Source organism: Carassius gibelio, chromosome A10, assembly GCF_023724105.1.
Source record: "Carassius gibelio isolate Cgi1373 ecotype wild population from Czech Republic chromosome A10, carGib1.2-hapl.c, whole genome shotgun sequence".
Taxonomy (NCBI): domain Eukaryota; kingdom Metazoa; phylum Chordata; class Actinopteri; order Cypriniformes; family Cyprinidae; genus Carassius; species Carassius gibelio.
This window is the reverse complement of record NC_068380.1, coordinates 25,971,023-25,986,316: the sequence shown is the minus strand read 5'-3', so window position 1 is coordinate 25,986,316 and position 15,294 is coordinate 25,971,023. Positions and strand designations below refer to the sequence as shown.

General features: G+C 41.0%; 1 protein-coding gene across 1 annotated transcript; it reads right to left on the bottom strand.

The window, feature by feature from the left end:
* Positions 1 to 1,031: 1,031 nt before the first annotated feature.
* On the bottom strand, positions 1,032 to 13,832 carry LOC128021607 (uncharacterized). Its single transcript, XM_052608913.1, has 8 exons — positions 13,750 to 13,832; positions 10,646 to 10,869; positions 8,475 to 8,613; positions 4,899 to 5,038; positions 4,554 to 4,606; positions 4,293 to 4,417; positions 2,639 to 2,956; positions 1,032 to 2,546 (listed from the first exon to the last, which is right to left on the bottom strand). Exons 2-8 carry the CDS (start codon positions 10,858 to 10,860, stop codon positions 2,193 to 2,195), a joined length of 1,344 nt encoding a protein of 447 aa, XP_052464873.1. The 5' UTR covers positions 10,861 to 10,869; positions 13,750 to 13,832; the 3' UTR covers positions 1,032 to 2,192.
* Between the last annotated feature and the right edge of the window lie 1,462 nt (positions 13,833 to 15,294).

The following is a 15,294-nucleotide window of genomic DNA, read 5'->3' as shown; positions in this document are numbered from 1 at the left end:
GGCAGCCATTTGCTCCAGCACCCGGGGAACAATTGGGGGTTCAGGGCCTTGCTCAAGGGCACCTCAGCCATGGGTATTGAGGGTGTAAGAGAGCACTGTTCATTCACTGCCCCCACCTACAACTCCTTCGACAACGAGACTCAAATCTGCAACCTGCGGGTTACAAGTCCGACTCTCTAACCATTAGACCAAAGCTGCCAATACTGCAAATATACTGCTGGATCTTTAGTGTTGTGGGTCCATTTTTCTGCTGGATATCCTGGATATCTTGTTCAGATAGATGGCACAATGGATTCTATAAAATACCAATGTATAAAAAATGTAAAACTGACTGTCCATGCTAGAAATCTTATAATGGGCCATGGCTGTATCTTCCAACAGGACAATGATCCACACAGCCTTCTTTGATTATATTTGCCAAGGGTATGACTAATTTTGAGTATAACTGTACATCTATAGACAACAATAAAGGTCTACATACACCTATGAAATAAATAAAAAAATAAAGCTTTGATCTCTAAAAACAAGTGATTACAAGAGGTGGAAATGACCAAAATTCAAATTGGAGGACTCTAAGGGTACGGAGGCGGGCTAATAATGTAAGCATTAATAATAAGCCCTTGTGTTGAATAAAAATAGAGAATTATTCAAAAACAAAATAAAAAAAATTAAGAAGCACCTTCTGATCAATGACAAAAATGTACCTTCACATTATTAGGAGATATTTGACTTCTTTATTTGCAGGGGCAAATAATTTTTTTTTTCTTACCTTATTGAATGTGTCATCTTTTATGTCAAATTCATACATTTATATTCATACAGTATATACTTTTTATTGAAGACAATAAATTGTTTAAGAGGCTCAGAAGTGGCATGAATGCATTTCAATCCATAGCAGTGTTATGAGATTAATGCTTTAAATATAAAGATTAAATAGAAACATTTTAAATTTGAATACAGAAATATTAAACGATTTGGAGTACTGAAATGATACTTAAATGAAAATAAAAGGGCCAGTAGGTGGCAGCAGGTCACTGTTTTTGTCACAGAATCATTTATTCAATCGATTCATTCAGAAACTAAGAAAGTGGCTGTCCTTGTGAACACAGATATGTATAGGTAGATCATTTAACAGCTCCAAGCACGTAGACGCGACCACTAATCTTGCAGTGGTCAACTTGATGTCATTCACCACAATAATCAATTAATATTTAATGATTTTCCACATTCCTGCCCTGCCAGTGGTTGTAAAAACCTCTGGGATTAAAATCCTGAAGAAACAGGATAACCTTTCACAGGTGAGAATACGAGAGAGAGACGGTGTTCTGTTTATTTGTCCTACCCTGTCAGATTTTGCTACCTCCCATTAAAACAGTGGGTAGTATATTTCGACAACAACAAAAAACCTGTAAAGTTATGGTTTATTAACGTCTACACCTACCACAACCCTAAACCTACCCTAACAGTAATGCAAATACAGTAATTATGTGTTATATTCGTGGTTGTAGCTAGAACGGATACAGCTACAGGAAACCAACAATAAATAATTTTTTCCTATCTATTAGATTAAGTTTATTAAAGTCTACACCTGCCCCAACCCTAAACATACCCTTACAATAATGCAGATATATTAAATATTGTTGTTCAGCATGAGAAAAAGGACGCAATATTGATGTGCGCATGTGCAGTCCCTGGTAGGAAAATCTGACGAGTAGGATAACATGTCAGGACAGCGGAACCATAGATATGTAAGGATTGTGGCATCTTCGAATATTGATTGATCATTATGGTGAATGATGTCAAGTTGACCCTTCCAATATGGTGCCGGACAGCTTACATATAGTGGGTTATAGAAACAGTTGCTAATGAGGCACCTACGTATACATATCCAAGCGTGTGAATGAGTGACTGAATCATTTACTCACTAGATTCGTTCAAAAGTGCAGACTGATCCATAAACCAAACACTTCTGTGTTTGAATGGAGATGCGCAGCAGTTTAGCTGTTACTTTGGAACTATTTTTGCTGATGAAATAGAGCAAAATCAGACAACAGTAATTCTAAAATGTAATTTTTGTAAGAGTTGTAAGAGTTTTTATTTTCTTTCTTCCACATTTCTACAGATTTTTGTCCTTAGAAAAATAAATCAAAACAGTGTAAATATCATTCATTTAGCCTCAGTCAAGACTGTAGCTAAACTCTGTTCTGGACTGTAACACCAGTCTGTTCTGGTGGAGCTTCCAAAATCTCCCACTGTGTGGCATCAATGAGCTTATAGTTGATCTGTCTGTATTTCTGTGGGTCTTTCTGCCTCTGTCTGCACACCTCTTCATAGAGACTGTGAAATACTGGCTGAGGAGGTGTGAATCGGCCCACCTTGGCCAGATCCTTGTAATAATCCCACTGATCTTTGTCCAAATTGAGCAGGTGCTTCACCTGCACACCTGTGTCTTGTTTTCGTTGCATCTCTCTCTGCACCTCCTTCTCCTTCTCTTCCTGGGTGGGCAGCTCGACTGAGCCCTCCAGGACAGCAAGAGCGAACTTAACCTATTGATAAAAACAGGAACATTAAAGTGAGAATCAATCACAATCAGTATTCAAACTGTATTCAAACCTTACCGTGATTAATCTCTGCTCACCTGACAGTCAAAATGTATGAAAGGGCAAATAAGTTTGCAAATGCCTATAAAGAAAATTGAAGGGAAACCAGGGGGCAGCAAGTACTTGTACAGTGGAGTCACAAAAAAATCCTGTACATCCAGTCCTAGGTCTGATGGACAAAGGAAATGGAAGTTAAGTTTGTATCCTGTACAGAACAGAAGAATATCAGCCTGGGTCACTGATCCGTCCTGGAACTGTAAAGATCCATCCTCTGAAACCCCAATGACAGCACTAGCCTGCTGGATACCCAGATGTGGAGGTAAAGACATGGGTGGTGTGCAATGACTTAGAATCACCTAGATTGAGAAAAACATTTGTGGATGAGAAATAGAGAAAACATTAACTCAATCTCAGTCACTTATCAGTGAGGCCAAGCATCACTTTTCACTCCACTCAGATACTAGAGACTAATTGGAAGTGATTAACCACTGAGATGGATAGAAGGATAGAATTAATCCAAAGCCATGACGACTTTCTTTTGCGAAACCCAAAAGGAGAATATTCAAATAACTTTTTGAGACAATAAAAATGGATTGGTGGGAAGGTTTAGTGTCACAATGATATGGAAGTAGTGACAGATCTTTTCTTCCATATTGTTCATCCGAGTGTAACAAAATATGGAGAAAAAAGAAAAGAAAAAAAAGTAGGGTGTAGATTTGGTTTTGTCCATTGGTTGTTTCAGAGATTCGTGTTGCACTCAAAAGTGGAGGCAGATGAACGTGAGCTTGCAGGCGTGGTATTTAAGCAGATTCAATTATTGGATCTATAATATGCATTATAAAATAGAATAGGGTAAATTTTCACTCCATGTCAACTTTAAATATGGGGCTGTTATACTTTTATGGCTTCAGAAGTCCTTGAATCAGTGTTATTATAGTTAAATAAATTATACTTGTGATTTTTATATATATATTTTATATATATATATATATATATATATATATATATATATATATATATATATATATATATATATATATATATATATATATATATATATTATATAAATATGTAAAAGCGTCAACTTAAAAAGACAACATTAAATAAATAAAAAAATAAAATAAAAATAGTAATAATTATTATATATATATATATATATATATATATATATATATATATATATATATATATATATATATATATAATTTTATATATATATATATATATATATATATATATAAACCTAAACTTGTTTTATTTCAGCTATTTGCTAATGCAACATATCTTATTAATATTTATTTCAAATAAAAAAGTATTTTCATCCATGCTTATTTTCTAAAGCAATAAGTAATATAATACATATGTACAGTAAAATACAATATATAGTAGCTACAGAAAAAAAGGGAAATATTAAAATCTAACCAAATTAATAACATATTAATAAAACCTATAATAGCATATGAAGAATACTAAAACTTCACTGTTTTGAATATTGCACATCACTTTAATGTGCTCTTTTGTGTTCCACAGAGGAATGAAAGTCATTTGGCTCTGGAACAACATGAAGGGTGAGTAAATAATGATAGATGTTCGTTTTCAGGTGACCAACCCTTTAATTTACAACCAAATAAAGCTGTGGCATGCACTTAAAGTAGTATGTGACATTGTAAAAAAGGAAGCTAAGCCACAAACCTGAGCATTAACTTGGGCTATCTCAATGGAAATATCCACACCGGATGCTCTGGCCCCCAACACCACAACGGACTTGTTGGCGAAGGGCTCTGGATAGTGGTACCAGTGGCTGTGTAAGACTTTCCCTGCAAAACAGCAGTGGAAGAAGGTAAGAAGATGAGAGACAGAGAGATAAAAGGGGAGATGTAGGGGTGTAATGAGACTAATGGTTGGGGCTTTCAAGGTTATGCATTTGTTGTGATCAGTGATCATTTGTTGTACCTTTAAAATGCTCTATTCCAGGAATGTAGGGCAGGTGGGGGTCGGAGTAATGCCTGCAGAAAGAGCAAGGAAATATGAGTCAGCGCTGAGATGCTAAAGGGCTCCTGTAGTCTTCTGAATTCCCTCACAGAAATGCCACATGAATGCATAACATAATACCCATTCACATCACCTCAGCGAGAATTCAGCCAGATAAAAGCCTCTGGGTATATTATGGGGTAAATGAACATGCCACTATTTGAATAATGCTATGCATTTAGAACATCACCGCAGAGATTAGATGCTGTTATGTCCATTTGAGCATGTCTGGGAGATAAAAGGACTCTTTAAGATGGCATCCCTCACCCGTTACAGACAAACACCGAGTCGAATGTCTGCTTGTTCTGGTCTCCACATGTGCTGCGTGAAATTACCTCCCACGTCACAGCTCCCCCCGTCTCCGTCTCCATGGAGATGGGCTTCACCTTTTCCACCACGGTGTTGAACTGTGAGGGACAAAGCAGTCTGTCATAAGCAATATTCTTGCTTCCGTTGGTAAGAAAAATACTTAGTAACACTGAGAATGTTTCTACTGTGGTCTTGAAACACACTTGATGGGTCCTTGGATTTTGTACTGCCATTGATGCCAGTGATGTCAGTGACCCCTACATACCCTATCAAAGAGACAATCCATAAGTATCTACATTGTTTTGGCCACAAGCGGTTCTACAACAATATTCCCCCAATAGCCATTTTTATTTGACTAATACGGTTTATTTAAAGTTTTATATAGGTGGTGGACTAAGAGATGTCAGTAAATTACAGATTTACTGAGTGATGCATTGGTTTCTCAGATTTAAATTAATAGGACACATGCCAAATAGCATTTGTAACATGATGATTTACCCTCAATTTCAAAGACAATGATAATATAAAATGTGTGAAATCAAGTCAATATATATTTTTTTATACTACCTCTCATACATGCACAATTTCCAGTTCTATCAGTTTCTCTCATTATTATGATTTTTTTTTTCTGTTCCAATCCTCAAATATCTAAAGACATTTGGTTTTGCAGAATTTACAGTCACAGAGATAGTGATGGGCTGGTTTTTAACAATAGTTTAACGATGAACTGGAGTCGTGTCGATTACTTTTGTGATGCTTTTATGCATTATTTTGTGATGACTCTCATGAAGTGATTTGACATACAGCCAAGTATGGTGATCAATATTCAGAATTCGTGCTCTGCATTTAACCCATCCAAAGTGCACACACACAGTAGTGAACACATGCTCGGAGCAGTGGGCAGTCATATCCACTGATAAGATATTATTTAATGCTACATTCCTCCAAACTTGTTCAGCAATTTTTCATTTTTTCAATTTTTCAAATGTTCTAGTTTATTCCAAACACAGAATTTAGAATTAAGACAGACATATATACCTGTCACACCTGGACTCATTTAGTGTGTTTTTGCCCGTGACCCAGTTTGTGTCTTTCCGTGTTTGGTTTGATTAGTTCCCAGGTGTGTCTACTCTATTCCTCATGTGTTCCATGTCCCTGTTAATTTAGTCATGCCATCCACCTGTGTTTCCCCAATTATCCTTTTGTACATAAGCCTTGTCCTTTCAGTTCTGTTCTGTCGGGTCACCTCACTTGCCACTAACTCACTCACTTACGTGTGTCTATCGCTGTGCTCCATGAGTTGAATATATTAAAAGCCTTATTTCGTTTATCCTCGGCTCCGTGTTTCTTCCGGCAGCGTAAAACCGTGACAGAAGACCCGACCTAAAAAAGAAAGTTTAAAACCGCGTGTCTTTCCCTCCGTTTTGCTTTCGTTTTTTCACAGTCTTTTCTTTTCTTAGTTTCTATGGATCCCCTCTATCGTCCCGAATTCCTCATCCTCCTGCTGAAGCAGGAAGGACGTTCTCTCGAGGACCATACCAGACAGTTTCTTCTGTTAGCTAATGCCACCAGCTACCCGGACGACGCACTCTGCGCCTTCTACAACACCAGCCTGAACTCCAAGTGCAGAGCGTTGCCGTCCGAAGATGGTCGTCGGGGGGATTTCGCCGCATTCGTGGAGTGGACTCTGGCGAGAAATGGCTCATCTTTCACCATCTGCCCCATAGAGGACCTCGCCAGCCCCACTCCCGACCCAGAGACCAGCCAGCCACCAACTCGCTACACGGAGCCAGAGCCCACCGCAGCCGCAGAGCCCGAGCCATCCACTGACAGGGAACAGGATCTCGAGAGCGCGACTGACCAGGTGTGTGAGCCGGCAACACCGTGCATCGTGGGAGTCCTCGTGGAGATCGAGGGCGTGGAGGAAAGCCCTGCCCACACTCCTGCGACTGAGGGTGAGCTGTATGCAGTCTCTGAAAGTCATATGGAGCAAGTTCTGGATCTGATGGACTGGTCTATGGAGGTAATCCCTAATATTCCTGTTTCTCCGCTGGTTCCGTCCAGCCCTGACTCCCCTGTATACCCTCTCAGTCTCCCACTCCTACCTCCTCCAGTCATTTCCTCTGCTCCATTTCCGCTGGTTCCGCCCAGCCCTGAGTTTTCTGTTTCTCCGCTGGTTCTGCCCAGCCCTGAGTTTTCTGTTTCTCCGCTGGTTCCGCCCAGCCCTGAGTTTTCTGTTTCTCCGCTGGTTCTGCCCAGCCCTGAGTTCTCTGTTTCTCCGCTGGTTCCACCCAGCCCTGAGTCTTCTGTTTCTCCGCTGGTTCCGCCCAGCCCTGAGTCTTCTGTTTCTCCGCTGGTTCCGCCCAGCCCTGAGTTTTCTGTGTCTCCGCTGGTTCCGCCCAGCCCTGAATCTTCTGTGTCTCCGCAGGTTCCTCCCAGCCCTGAATCTTCTGTGTCTCCGCTGGTTCCGCCCAGCCTTGAATCTTCTGTGTCTCCGCTGGTTCCGCCCAGCCCTGAATCTTCGGTATCTCCTGTGTTCCCTCCCGGCCTCCCTCTCCCACCTCCTCCAAGACCTGCTGGTCCCTCTGCTCCACTTTCGCTGGTTCTGTCCAGCCCTGATCCTCCTGTCCTTCCCATCCTTCTCCTCTCTCCTCCTCCTAGACCAGCCAGTTCCTCGTCATCCCTGCTGGTGCCAGTCAGTCCCGCAGCTCACCCTCAGTCCGCGCCATCGGGGCGCGATGGTTCGCCGCTGGACTGCCAGTCTCCAGCTCCGCCTTGGCGCGTTAAGGCCCTGTCTCCGCCTCCAGCCTCCGAGCCCTGGACTCCTCCTCGGTCCTTCGACCCAGCGGCTCCGCCTTGGCTCTTAGCTCCCTCGTCTCCACCGTGGCCTGTCATCCCACCTGCTCCACCGGGCTCCCTCATCCCTCCGGCTCCACCTTGGTCAGTCGTCGACCATCCACCGCCTCGGGACTCCACTCCTCCGGTTCCACCTCGTCATTCCATCCCTCTGGCTCTGTCAGGCTCCTCCTTCCCTCCGGTTCCACCTCCATCCTCGGTCACTCCGGCTCCACAGCGGTCTGCCAGGACCCCGCCTCCGCCTTGGTCGCCTGAGCCTTCTGCTCCACCTAGGCCCTCCGGAACCTCGACGTCCCCCTGGCTCTGCGGCTGTGCTGCTCCATCTTGGGCTCCTCACCCACCGGTGCAGTCTCCGCTTGTCGGCCCCCTGGTGTCGTCGACCCTTCCTTCACCATGGCTCCTCCCGCCGTCGACCCCACTTTGGATCTCCGTCCTGGCTGGTCTCTGGTGGACCATCTGGCTCCTCCTGCTCCTGTCTCCTCCCTGGCTCCTCCCTCCGTTGTCTACTCCCTGGCTCCTTCCTCCGTGGTCCCTGTCTGCTGGCCCCCTCCTGGGAGTCCGTCCTCCACCGGAACCTCCTCCCAAGTTCCCACCCACGCCTCCCTCGGTTGTTTCTACGCTTATTTCGTTTATCCTCGGCTCCGTGTTTCTTCCGGCAGCGTAAAACCGTGACAATACCTTGATATGATGAGCAATGTCATGTCTCTCACAGTATTTTTCCAAATACTGCTGAACTGACGTATGGTGCAAAAAAGAAGGAAGGTGGTCATCAAAGGGAAAATCAGGGAACATCATAATCTCCTTAGGCAAATTGGTTCTTGAAACAGATATGAGTTTTTATAGTACATAAAGTTATAAAATGTATACAAATTTACATACATAAATCCCCTGCTCAAAAATAACAAAAACAAACAACTTAAACATCCAGCTTGAAAGTCACAAAAACATCTTAAAGGCAGGTTTAATAAGTTGTTTTTATAGACCCCTTAAAAGTTTGTAAACATTGCAACGTGTCCGTGTGGGCGGGGCTTAGCTGGAGGCAAAAAGAGGCACGGACGCAATGTTGACATGCGTAAACTAGCACGTTTTAGGAGGGATTTATTAAACATGGATGCAGAAGAAGGTTCAGAACTGTCCGAATATGTACAGTCCCTGACTCTGCGGGACCGTGACAGCTATTTTTGTAAATTAACTCTCATGGATGGAAGCAGGCTACCTGACTCCTATGCCATACGGCCATATGAATTACTTTTGGGTGGTTTGGGGAATTTCGTTAAGGCTTATTTTCTAATGTAACCTATCGCTGGGCTAACTATGTTTAGCAATGTGTGTTATTTTAAGAGACCATTCAGAGGATGGCGCACACGTCTATCGCTGTATGTTTGTTTAACATTTAAACTAGCTAGTGCACTGAAGGTTGGCGACACTGGCGGCGAAACATTACGTGTGTTGTTAACTCGGTAGTAGAGGAGGTTCTCGCAATTCTGCACTGTTTTACCATGCCTGTAAGTTACTGCTGCGTTAAACACTGCTCCAGTACCTCACACGACACATATGGAACACATAGGAACAATGGAATACATTTTTTTTAGGTTACACCAAACGCAAAATGGCGGACTATAGACCCGTACGAGCATCCCATTTACCTCCACGCACATATATGGTCGTTGTGAATAAAGTAAGTTTATTCACATGCGTTTTAGCGTGTTGTAATTACACATTGCATTTAGCAGACACTTCTTGACCAAAATGACAAAGCAACTTAAATAACTGCGACTGTTTCGTAAACACTAGATTGTAAGGAGATGTTCAATGTACACAAACGTTTTCAACATGTTTTGATGTAGGCTAAAGCTGTGTATGTTTAGTTATAATTTGATTTTAGCCCAATGACACATATTGTACCAGGTTTTTGTGTTGGGGGCTGCAAAGTGGACAAACCAGTTCTGGGTTGGCTAGTTAAATGTGTGATTGCAAGATGTAAAATGTGATTGCAAGCCAGTAACAGTGTGAATGCAAGGTGACTTACATCGTAAACAATATAATTCACAATGTCCATATGTGAGCATGGAGGTAAATGGTCCTGGTCTCTGTGCCGCTGCAGGGAGCTCGTATGGGTCGATATTTTGGATGCCTGAGAGCTCCTCCAAATACCGCTGTTTTGTGATTGGTGTGAGCTTGTTCCTGTAAGGTCCCCTTTCTTTCGCCTTATCTTTTTGCATTGCTTTACTTTCTCCCTTTTCTTTCTCGTATTCGTAGATCCGTCTCTGTTCCGCCTACATAATGCACAAAAATGAAAGCGCTCTGAAATGTTTAGTGGCGCCTCTGTGCAGTTCTGAAGGCGTTGACCCTGGCAACCGATAGCGTGTCCTACCATCATGGCCGACCGGCTCAGACCCCTTCCAAATCAACCCAAATCGGCACGTGACTCCTCACTCTCAATAAAACTGAAACTTGCTGATGTACTAGATAAAACCAACACACCACTTCATATGCATAGATTATTTTACCTGATATGAAGTGTGCACTGCAAACACGAGCATTATTTATGATCATCTCCGTCCAGTCTGTATTGCATTCAACCACAATTGTCTTCTTGATTTCTGTGAAGGAATGTCTGCCGGGATCCGGTAAAACTTTAGTTTTGAAACAAAAGTGCTGTTCCTTCTATTCTGGCGGCCAAAAACACAACAAGAAGACATTTTAAAGTCAAAACCTCAAACTTTTAGCGCACCTGCTATGAGTTCTGCCTAATGTTTTGCCTCCAGCTAGAGCGGTGATGTCACAGTGACGCAGGTGATTAAGGGGTCTATTCTCAGCAGGGATAGGAACAACTTTTGGCTCTTTACCTGAGATCTCTATACATACTGCTGTGGATGGGATATCCATTGTCATATGTACCCATTCGTTCCTCATATAACCACGTCCCACCCAAATGATCGGTCATTTCATACACCACGGGTGGATCAAAGGCCTCGGGCCTAGACAGGATATGTCGAGCAGCACAAAGGCCCGCTGGCCCGCCTCCTATCACCACTACACGAGCTTTACTCCTCTGCTCCATGCTCCAGAGCTACAAGAAAAAAACGAACCCGATACAGAAAAAACAGAGAACGATAAATAAAGTTTCAGAATGACAAAGCAAAAATTCCATTCCGATTTCATAATTCCTTGTAATTTATGTAGCTAAATAAAGAATGACCCCCCCCCCCCCCTTGACAAACATGCGCACTGATTGTCTTTATCAGCACACTTGCAGGTTTCATATGAGTCAGAAGCAATTACGTGTTCTGGATCGGAAAACTCACTGCCGGTAATCACTCACACACACTACACACAAAGCTGTTTACTGCGGAGATTTAGCGAGCATAATCCCCCATTTTGAAGGCCTTTCGAAAAGAAATGCTTGGTCACCAAAACAGTTGAATAATGTGTCACTAATATGAACTTCGGTCATGTCTTTGAGTCAGCTGCCTCGAATCAATATGGATTTCTCCTCTGTTGTTTGCTGTGGGACGGCTGTATTGGCTGAAACTGTCAGTTCTGATAAGAACTATCAGTATTGGCTGAAACTGTCAGTTCTTATCAGTAACGAGACACACACTCTCACTGTATACGTCACTGCCAATTCTTTCAAAGTTTCATGATACCAACACATTTCCCTTGTTTCTTTTCCTAAGAAATGATCTGAATGGCTGTGAAGGGGGCGGATGGGTCAGGGTAGGTCAGGGTATATTCTGGCAAACTGTTTACCCATCCTGTTTTGCAATCGGCAAAGCAAACTGTGGCACACGTGTACGCCACTACCAACACGCGATGGGTAACTCGCAAAGCACAATGTTCTTTCGTGTTTTCCCCGAATGACACCATAGAAAGTACTTGGTTTGAGGAGTAGAAGGCGGGGCAACAGTTAAAAGTTTCAAAGTTAAAGGTTCAAAGTTAAAGTTCATGCAAACAGATATTAATAGACAAGTTTCAGTCGAATATTTATGGTTTAGGTCTATAACAAAACCCAGTGTTAAAGCAGAGCTCAAACACGATATAAGAAAAATCAGAGATGGTTTAAATGTTCTTTGAAATAACGCTAACGACTTTAAGTAGATCATTAATTAAATACATTTACATTAGGTCATCCGTGTTTTCTTTTTTTAAAATAAATAAATAAATTAAAATCGATAAAATATCTAAGAATAGAATAGAATAGAGAGTGATAGAGTTCGAGGGTCAAATAAAGATGGAATATGTTTGCAATATAACAATTTTAAAGGTAACAATGCGATTAAAAAGGCAATGGTGGAAAAACTGTAATGTCTGTAATTGTATTTTACCTGACAATTAGTCAAATATATTGCACACTTTCACTATACTGAATTTATAGAATAGATCAGCTTTATTGCACAGCTGTACTTTTAAATGTAAGATCTTTTTGCAATACAAACTTACAAACAGTTCTAGTGCATGTCAACAAATATGTACAGAACTATGCAATTACATTTACATTATTTTTACAGTTACATTTATTAATATTAATTTATTCCTTGTGTTATGTCTAATTAGCATGGCTTTATCAGATATTGCCTGAATTGGCTAGAGGAGGGTGAGCAGAATTCAGCTGCCTATTTCTTTAGGTTGGAAAGGTGGCAAGATAAAAATTATATTCAGCAACTATGTGTTTATAGGAAAATAACTTTAATTGCAGATTTTTGAAAGAAGTTCTTTAATAATTTATATTCTTCCAAATTATCCCAGCAGATTTTTTGATTCTTAATCCTCACATAAAATAAATGAATAGACTAAAGAAGAATGTTGTCTTTGATGAATCAGCATATAAAGTGTTTCATCCTAATCGATTTTTTTATTTAATATTGAAATATCCATTTATCTCATGAAGTTATGTCATACCTGCACTCACTAACTGGAAATAAACCAGAGATGAGTCTATCTTTATGATTTTATCTAAATTTACTTTCCCATTAGGGGCAACTGATTTTTATTAACGATTTAAACAGAATTTCATATTAGGCCTAAATATTTATGTCAACCTTAATGTTAAATTATTAAACGTTACTGTTAAATTAGAATACATATAATATGACAATAGGCTGTTACCAATTAAATCAGTATTAATCAAGCTTTCAGAGATAGAAACTGTATCTGAAGTTGCTTTTAGATGTAGGCCTGTGTACATGCTTTTACATAGCAATTACAACTGTGTAATGAAAATAGATTTAATGTTTTATACATCATTTTAACACAAAAATATGTAATGACAAAATGAGATTATAAAAATAGTTGGTTTACTTCTGTAGCTCTTCACCAAATAGAACTATTTACTTGCTCAGGGTACTGACCCACCAAAGACTGTCCGATTAGAGATGAAACGAAGATGCACTAGGTTTATAAGACTAACCCATTTATTGTCACCACTCAACAGACTGTTGTGTCGTGGCTGTGGGTTTTCCACAAAAAAATAAAACAAAGGCATAAACATGAATATACATAATATACATGATAACAGTAAAAATGAACCACAACAAACTGGCAACAACACAGGACAATAAATTGAACTTGATAATTAAACATTAATATGAACATTATTTGCAAAAGATATGTAGAATGCAAGGCAGGCTGTAATTCTTATATTATAAGCAGCGCACAGCTGTAACTTCACACCTTATGTTTATAATAGTTTAACCATTTGATTTAAAGAAATGCAGCGGACCCTGTTTCAAACGGGAACTTACCTTGTACTAATAACAACAAATGTTACTCAAGCACTCACCAGATATGTATATAAGCATATAAACAACAGGGTTACAATGTTTACAATGTAATACACTAATTATGAATGCACGCATACATATATAGATATTGTTACCTCATTGACATTATAACTTGTATACAAAGGTGAATAAGTCTCTCATCGACTATATAATTAGCGATTCAAACTTACTTTTGCATTCACGCACAACACTTTGTCCAAAAGGCGATCTATGCCAAACAATAATGTTGCAGAAACTTAAGCATCCACCCGTATCCCGCTGCACTGAACTTTAGTTTCTTTGTAGGGTGGGGGGAATCACATGGTCAAGGTTTCTGGACGCTGATTCGCTCAGGTGAAATGGTCTGTGTATGTACTTGTCTCAACATGTAGAAGGAGAGATTTAAAATAGAGTTAGAATAATAGAAACCCATAGCCTTTTTATAGCCAACCCCAGATTTCCATAAGGAAATATGTACTTATACAAAAAGGCTTATTTTAATGGTTGAATTTACAATTACTTTAATCAGAAATAGCAGGTAATTGTATAAGGCATGCAACCTGTCTAGTGTAAGCCTTTTCTCCCACCTGAACTTTGCCTGTCCTCACTCTGGTGTCAGCTCCAGGTTATAATTCCGACACTTTCCCCACGGGCCAGAGAGCTCTGGGTAGCTGTGGATCGTTGATCAGCACCGTAGTGCGAACCTGGATGTGTGAAGTATCCTTTTGCCATTTTTGATGACCTAGGAGACCAGGGAGGTGGAATTTGACCATGTCTCCAAAATTGGTCCGCAAGGATTTGGCTGTGGCGCCATCGACGCCGACTGATCAGTTCCAATTGCGGGTATACTGTCAGGGGGAGTGATGCATCCGGCCGCCCCATTAGGAGATAATTTGGAGTTATAGGGTAAGGATCGGAAGCATAACATGACGTATATTCCAGTAGTTTGGAGTTCAAGTGCCTTTTTGTGTCTTGGTCTGACAAAAGTTAATGGTGTTTTCCCCGTCTAGTCGTGAACCGCCTGGAGTCAGTTTCCAGACTGTGGAGGATGTCGATATATACTGCTCTTGTAGTGAGGCATTTGAATATTATTCCCCATTTCTTCTCACTATGCTGACCTGTTCTGATAGTATAATGACTGAAGCAGTCCACGCCAGTGGAGAAAAAGGCAGGCTTGAAAAGAAGAGGGGAAGGCCCACCATTTTAGGCACCTTTGGTTTCTTTATCCATCTCTGACACTTCACACACTCTCGTTGAAAATGCTTGATGGCCTCTCTTCCACGCAGAACCCAGTTTTGTACCGCAGAGTTCAGCAAACACCCTCTCAGGACCTGGATGACAAAGTTGAGAATCACAACTTTGGATGATAAGTTTTGTGATGGGGTGTCTTGGATCCAGTACAATAGGGTGCATGTTATTGGGCTCCAAGTAGAGACTATGTTGTAAACGTCCACCGACTCAGATTAATTGGGATTCGCCATCAAGTTCTGGGGCTAGTGCTCTTAGTCTGCTGTTGCACACAAGTGGTTTACCAGTCCTCAGTTGCTCTAAGTCTGGTCAAACATTCCTGCTGTGCTTGCTGCAAAACACTAATCTCAGCTCTTCTGTAGTCACTGGCTGTGGGATTACTATCAGTAGACCCTTGAAGAGCTGTGGACTCAATTAGCTCCTCTAGAGTCTTAAACTGACTGAAATCAGAATATGTAAAGCATACAAGAGAGCAGGTACCAACCTTA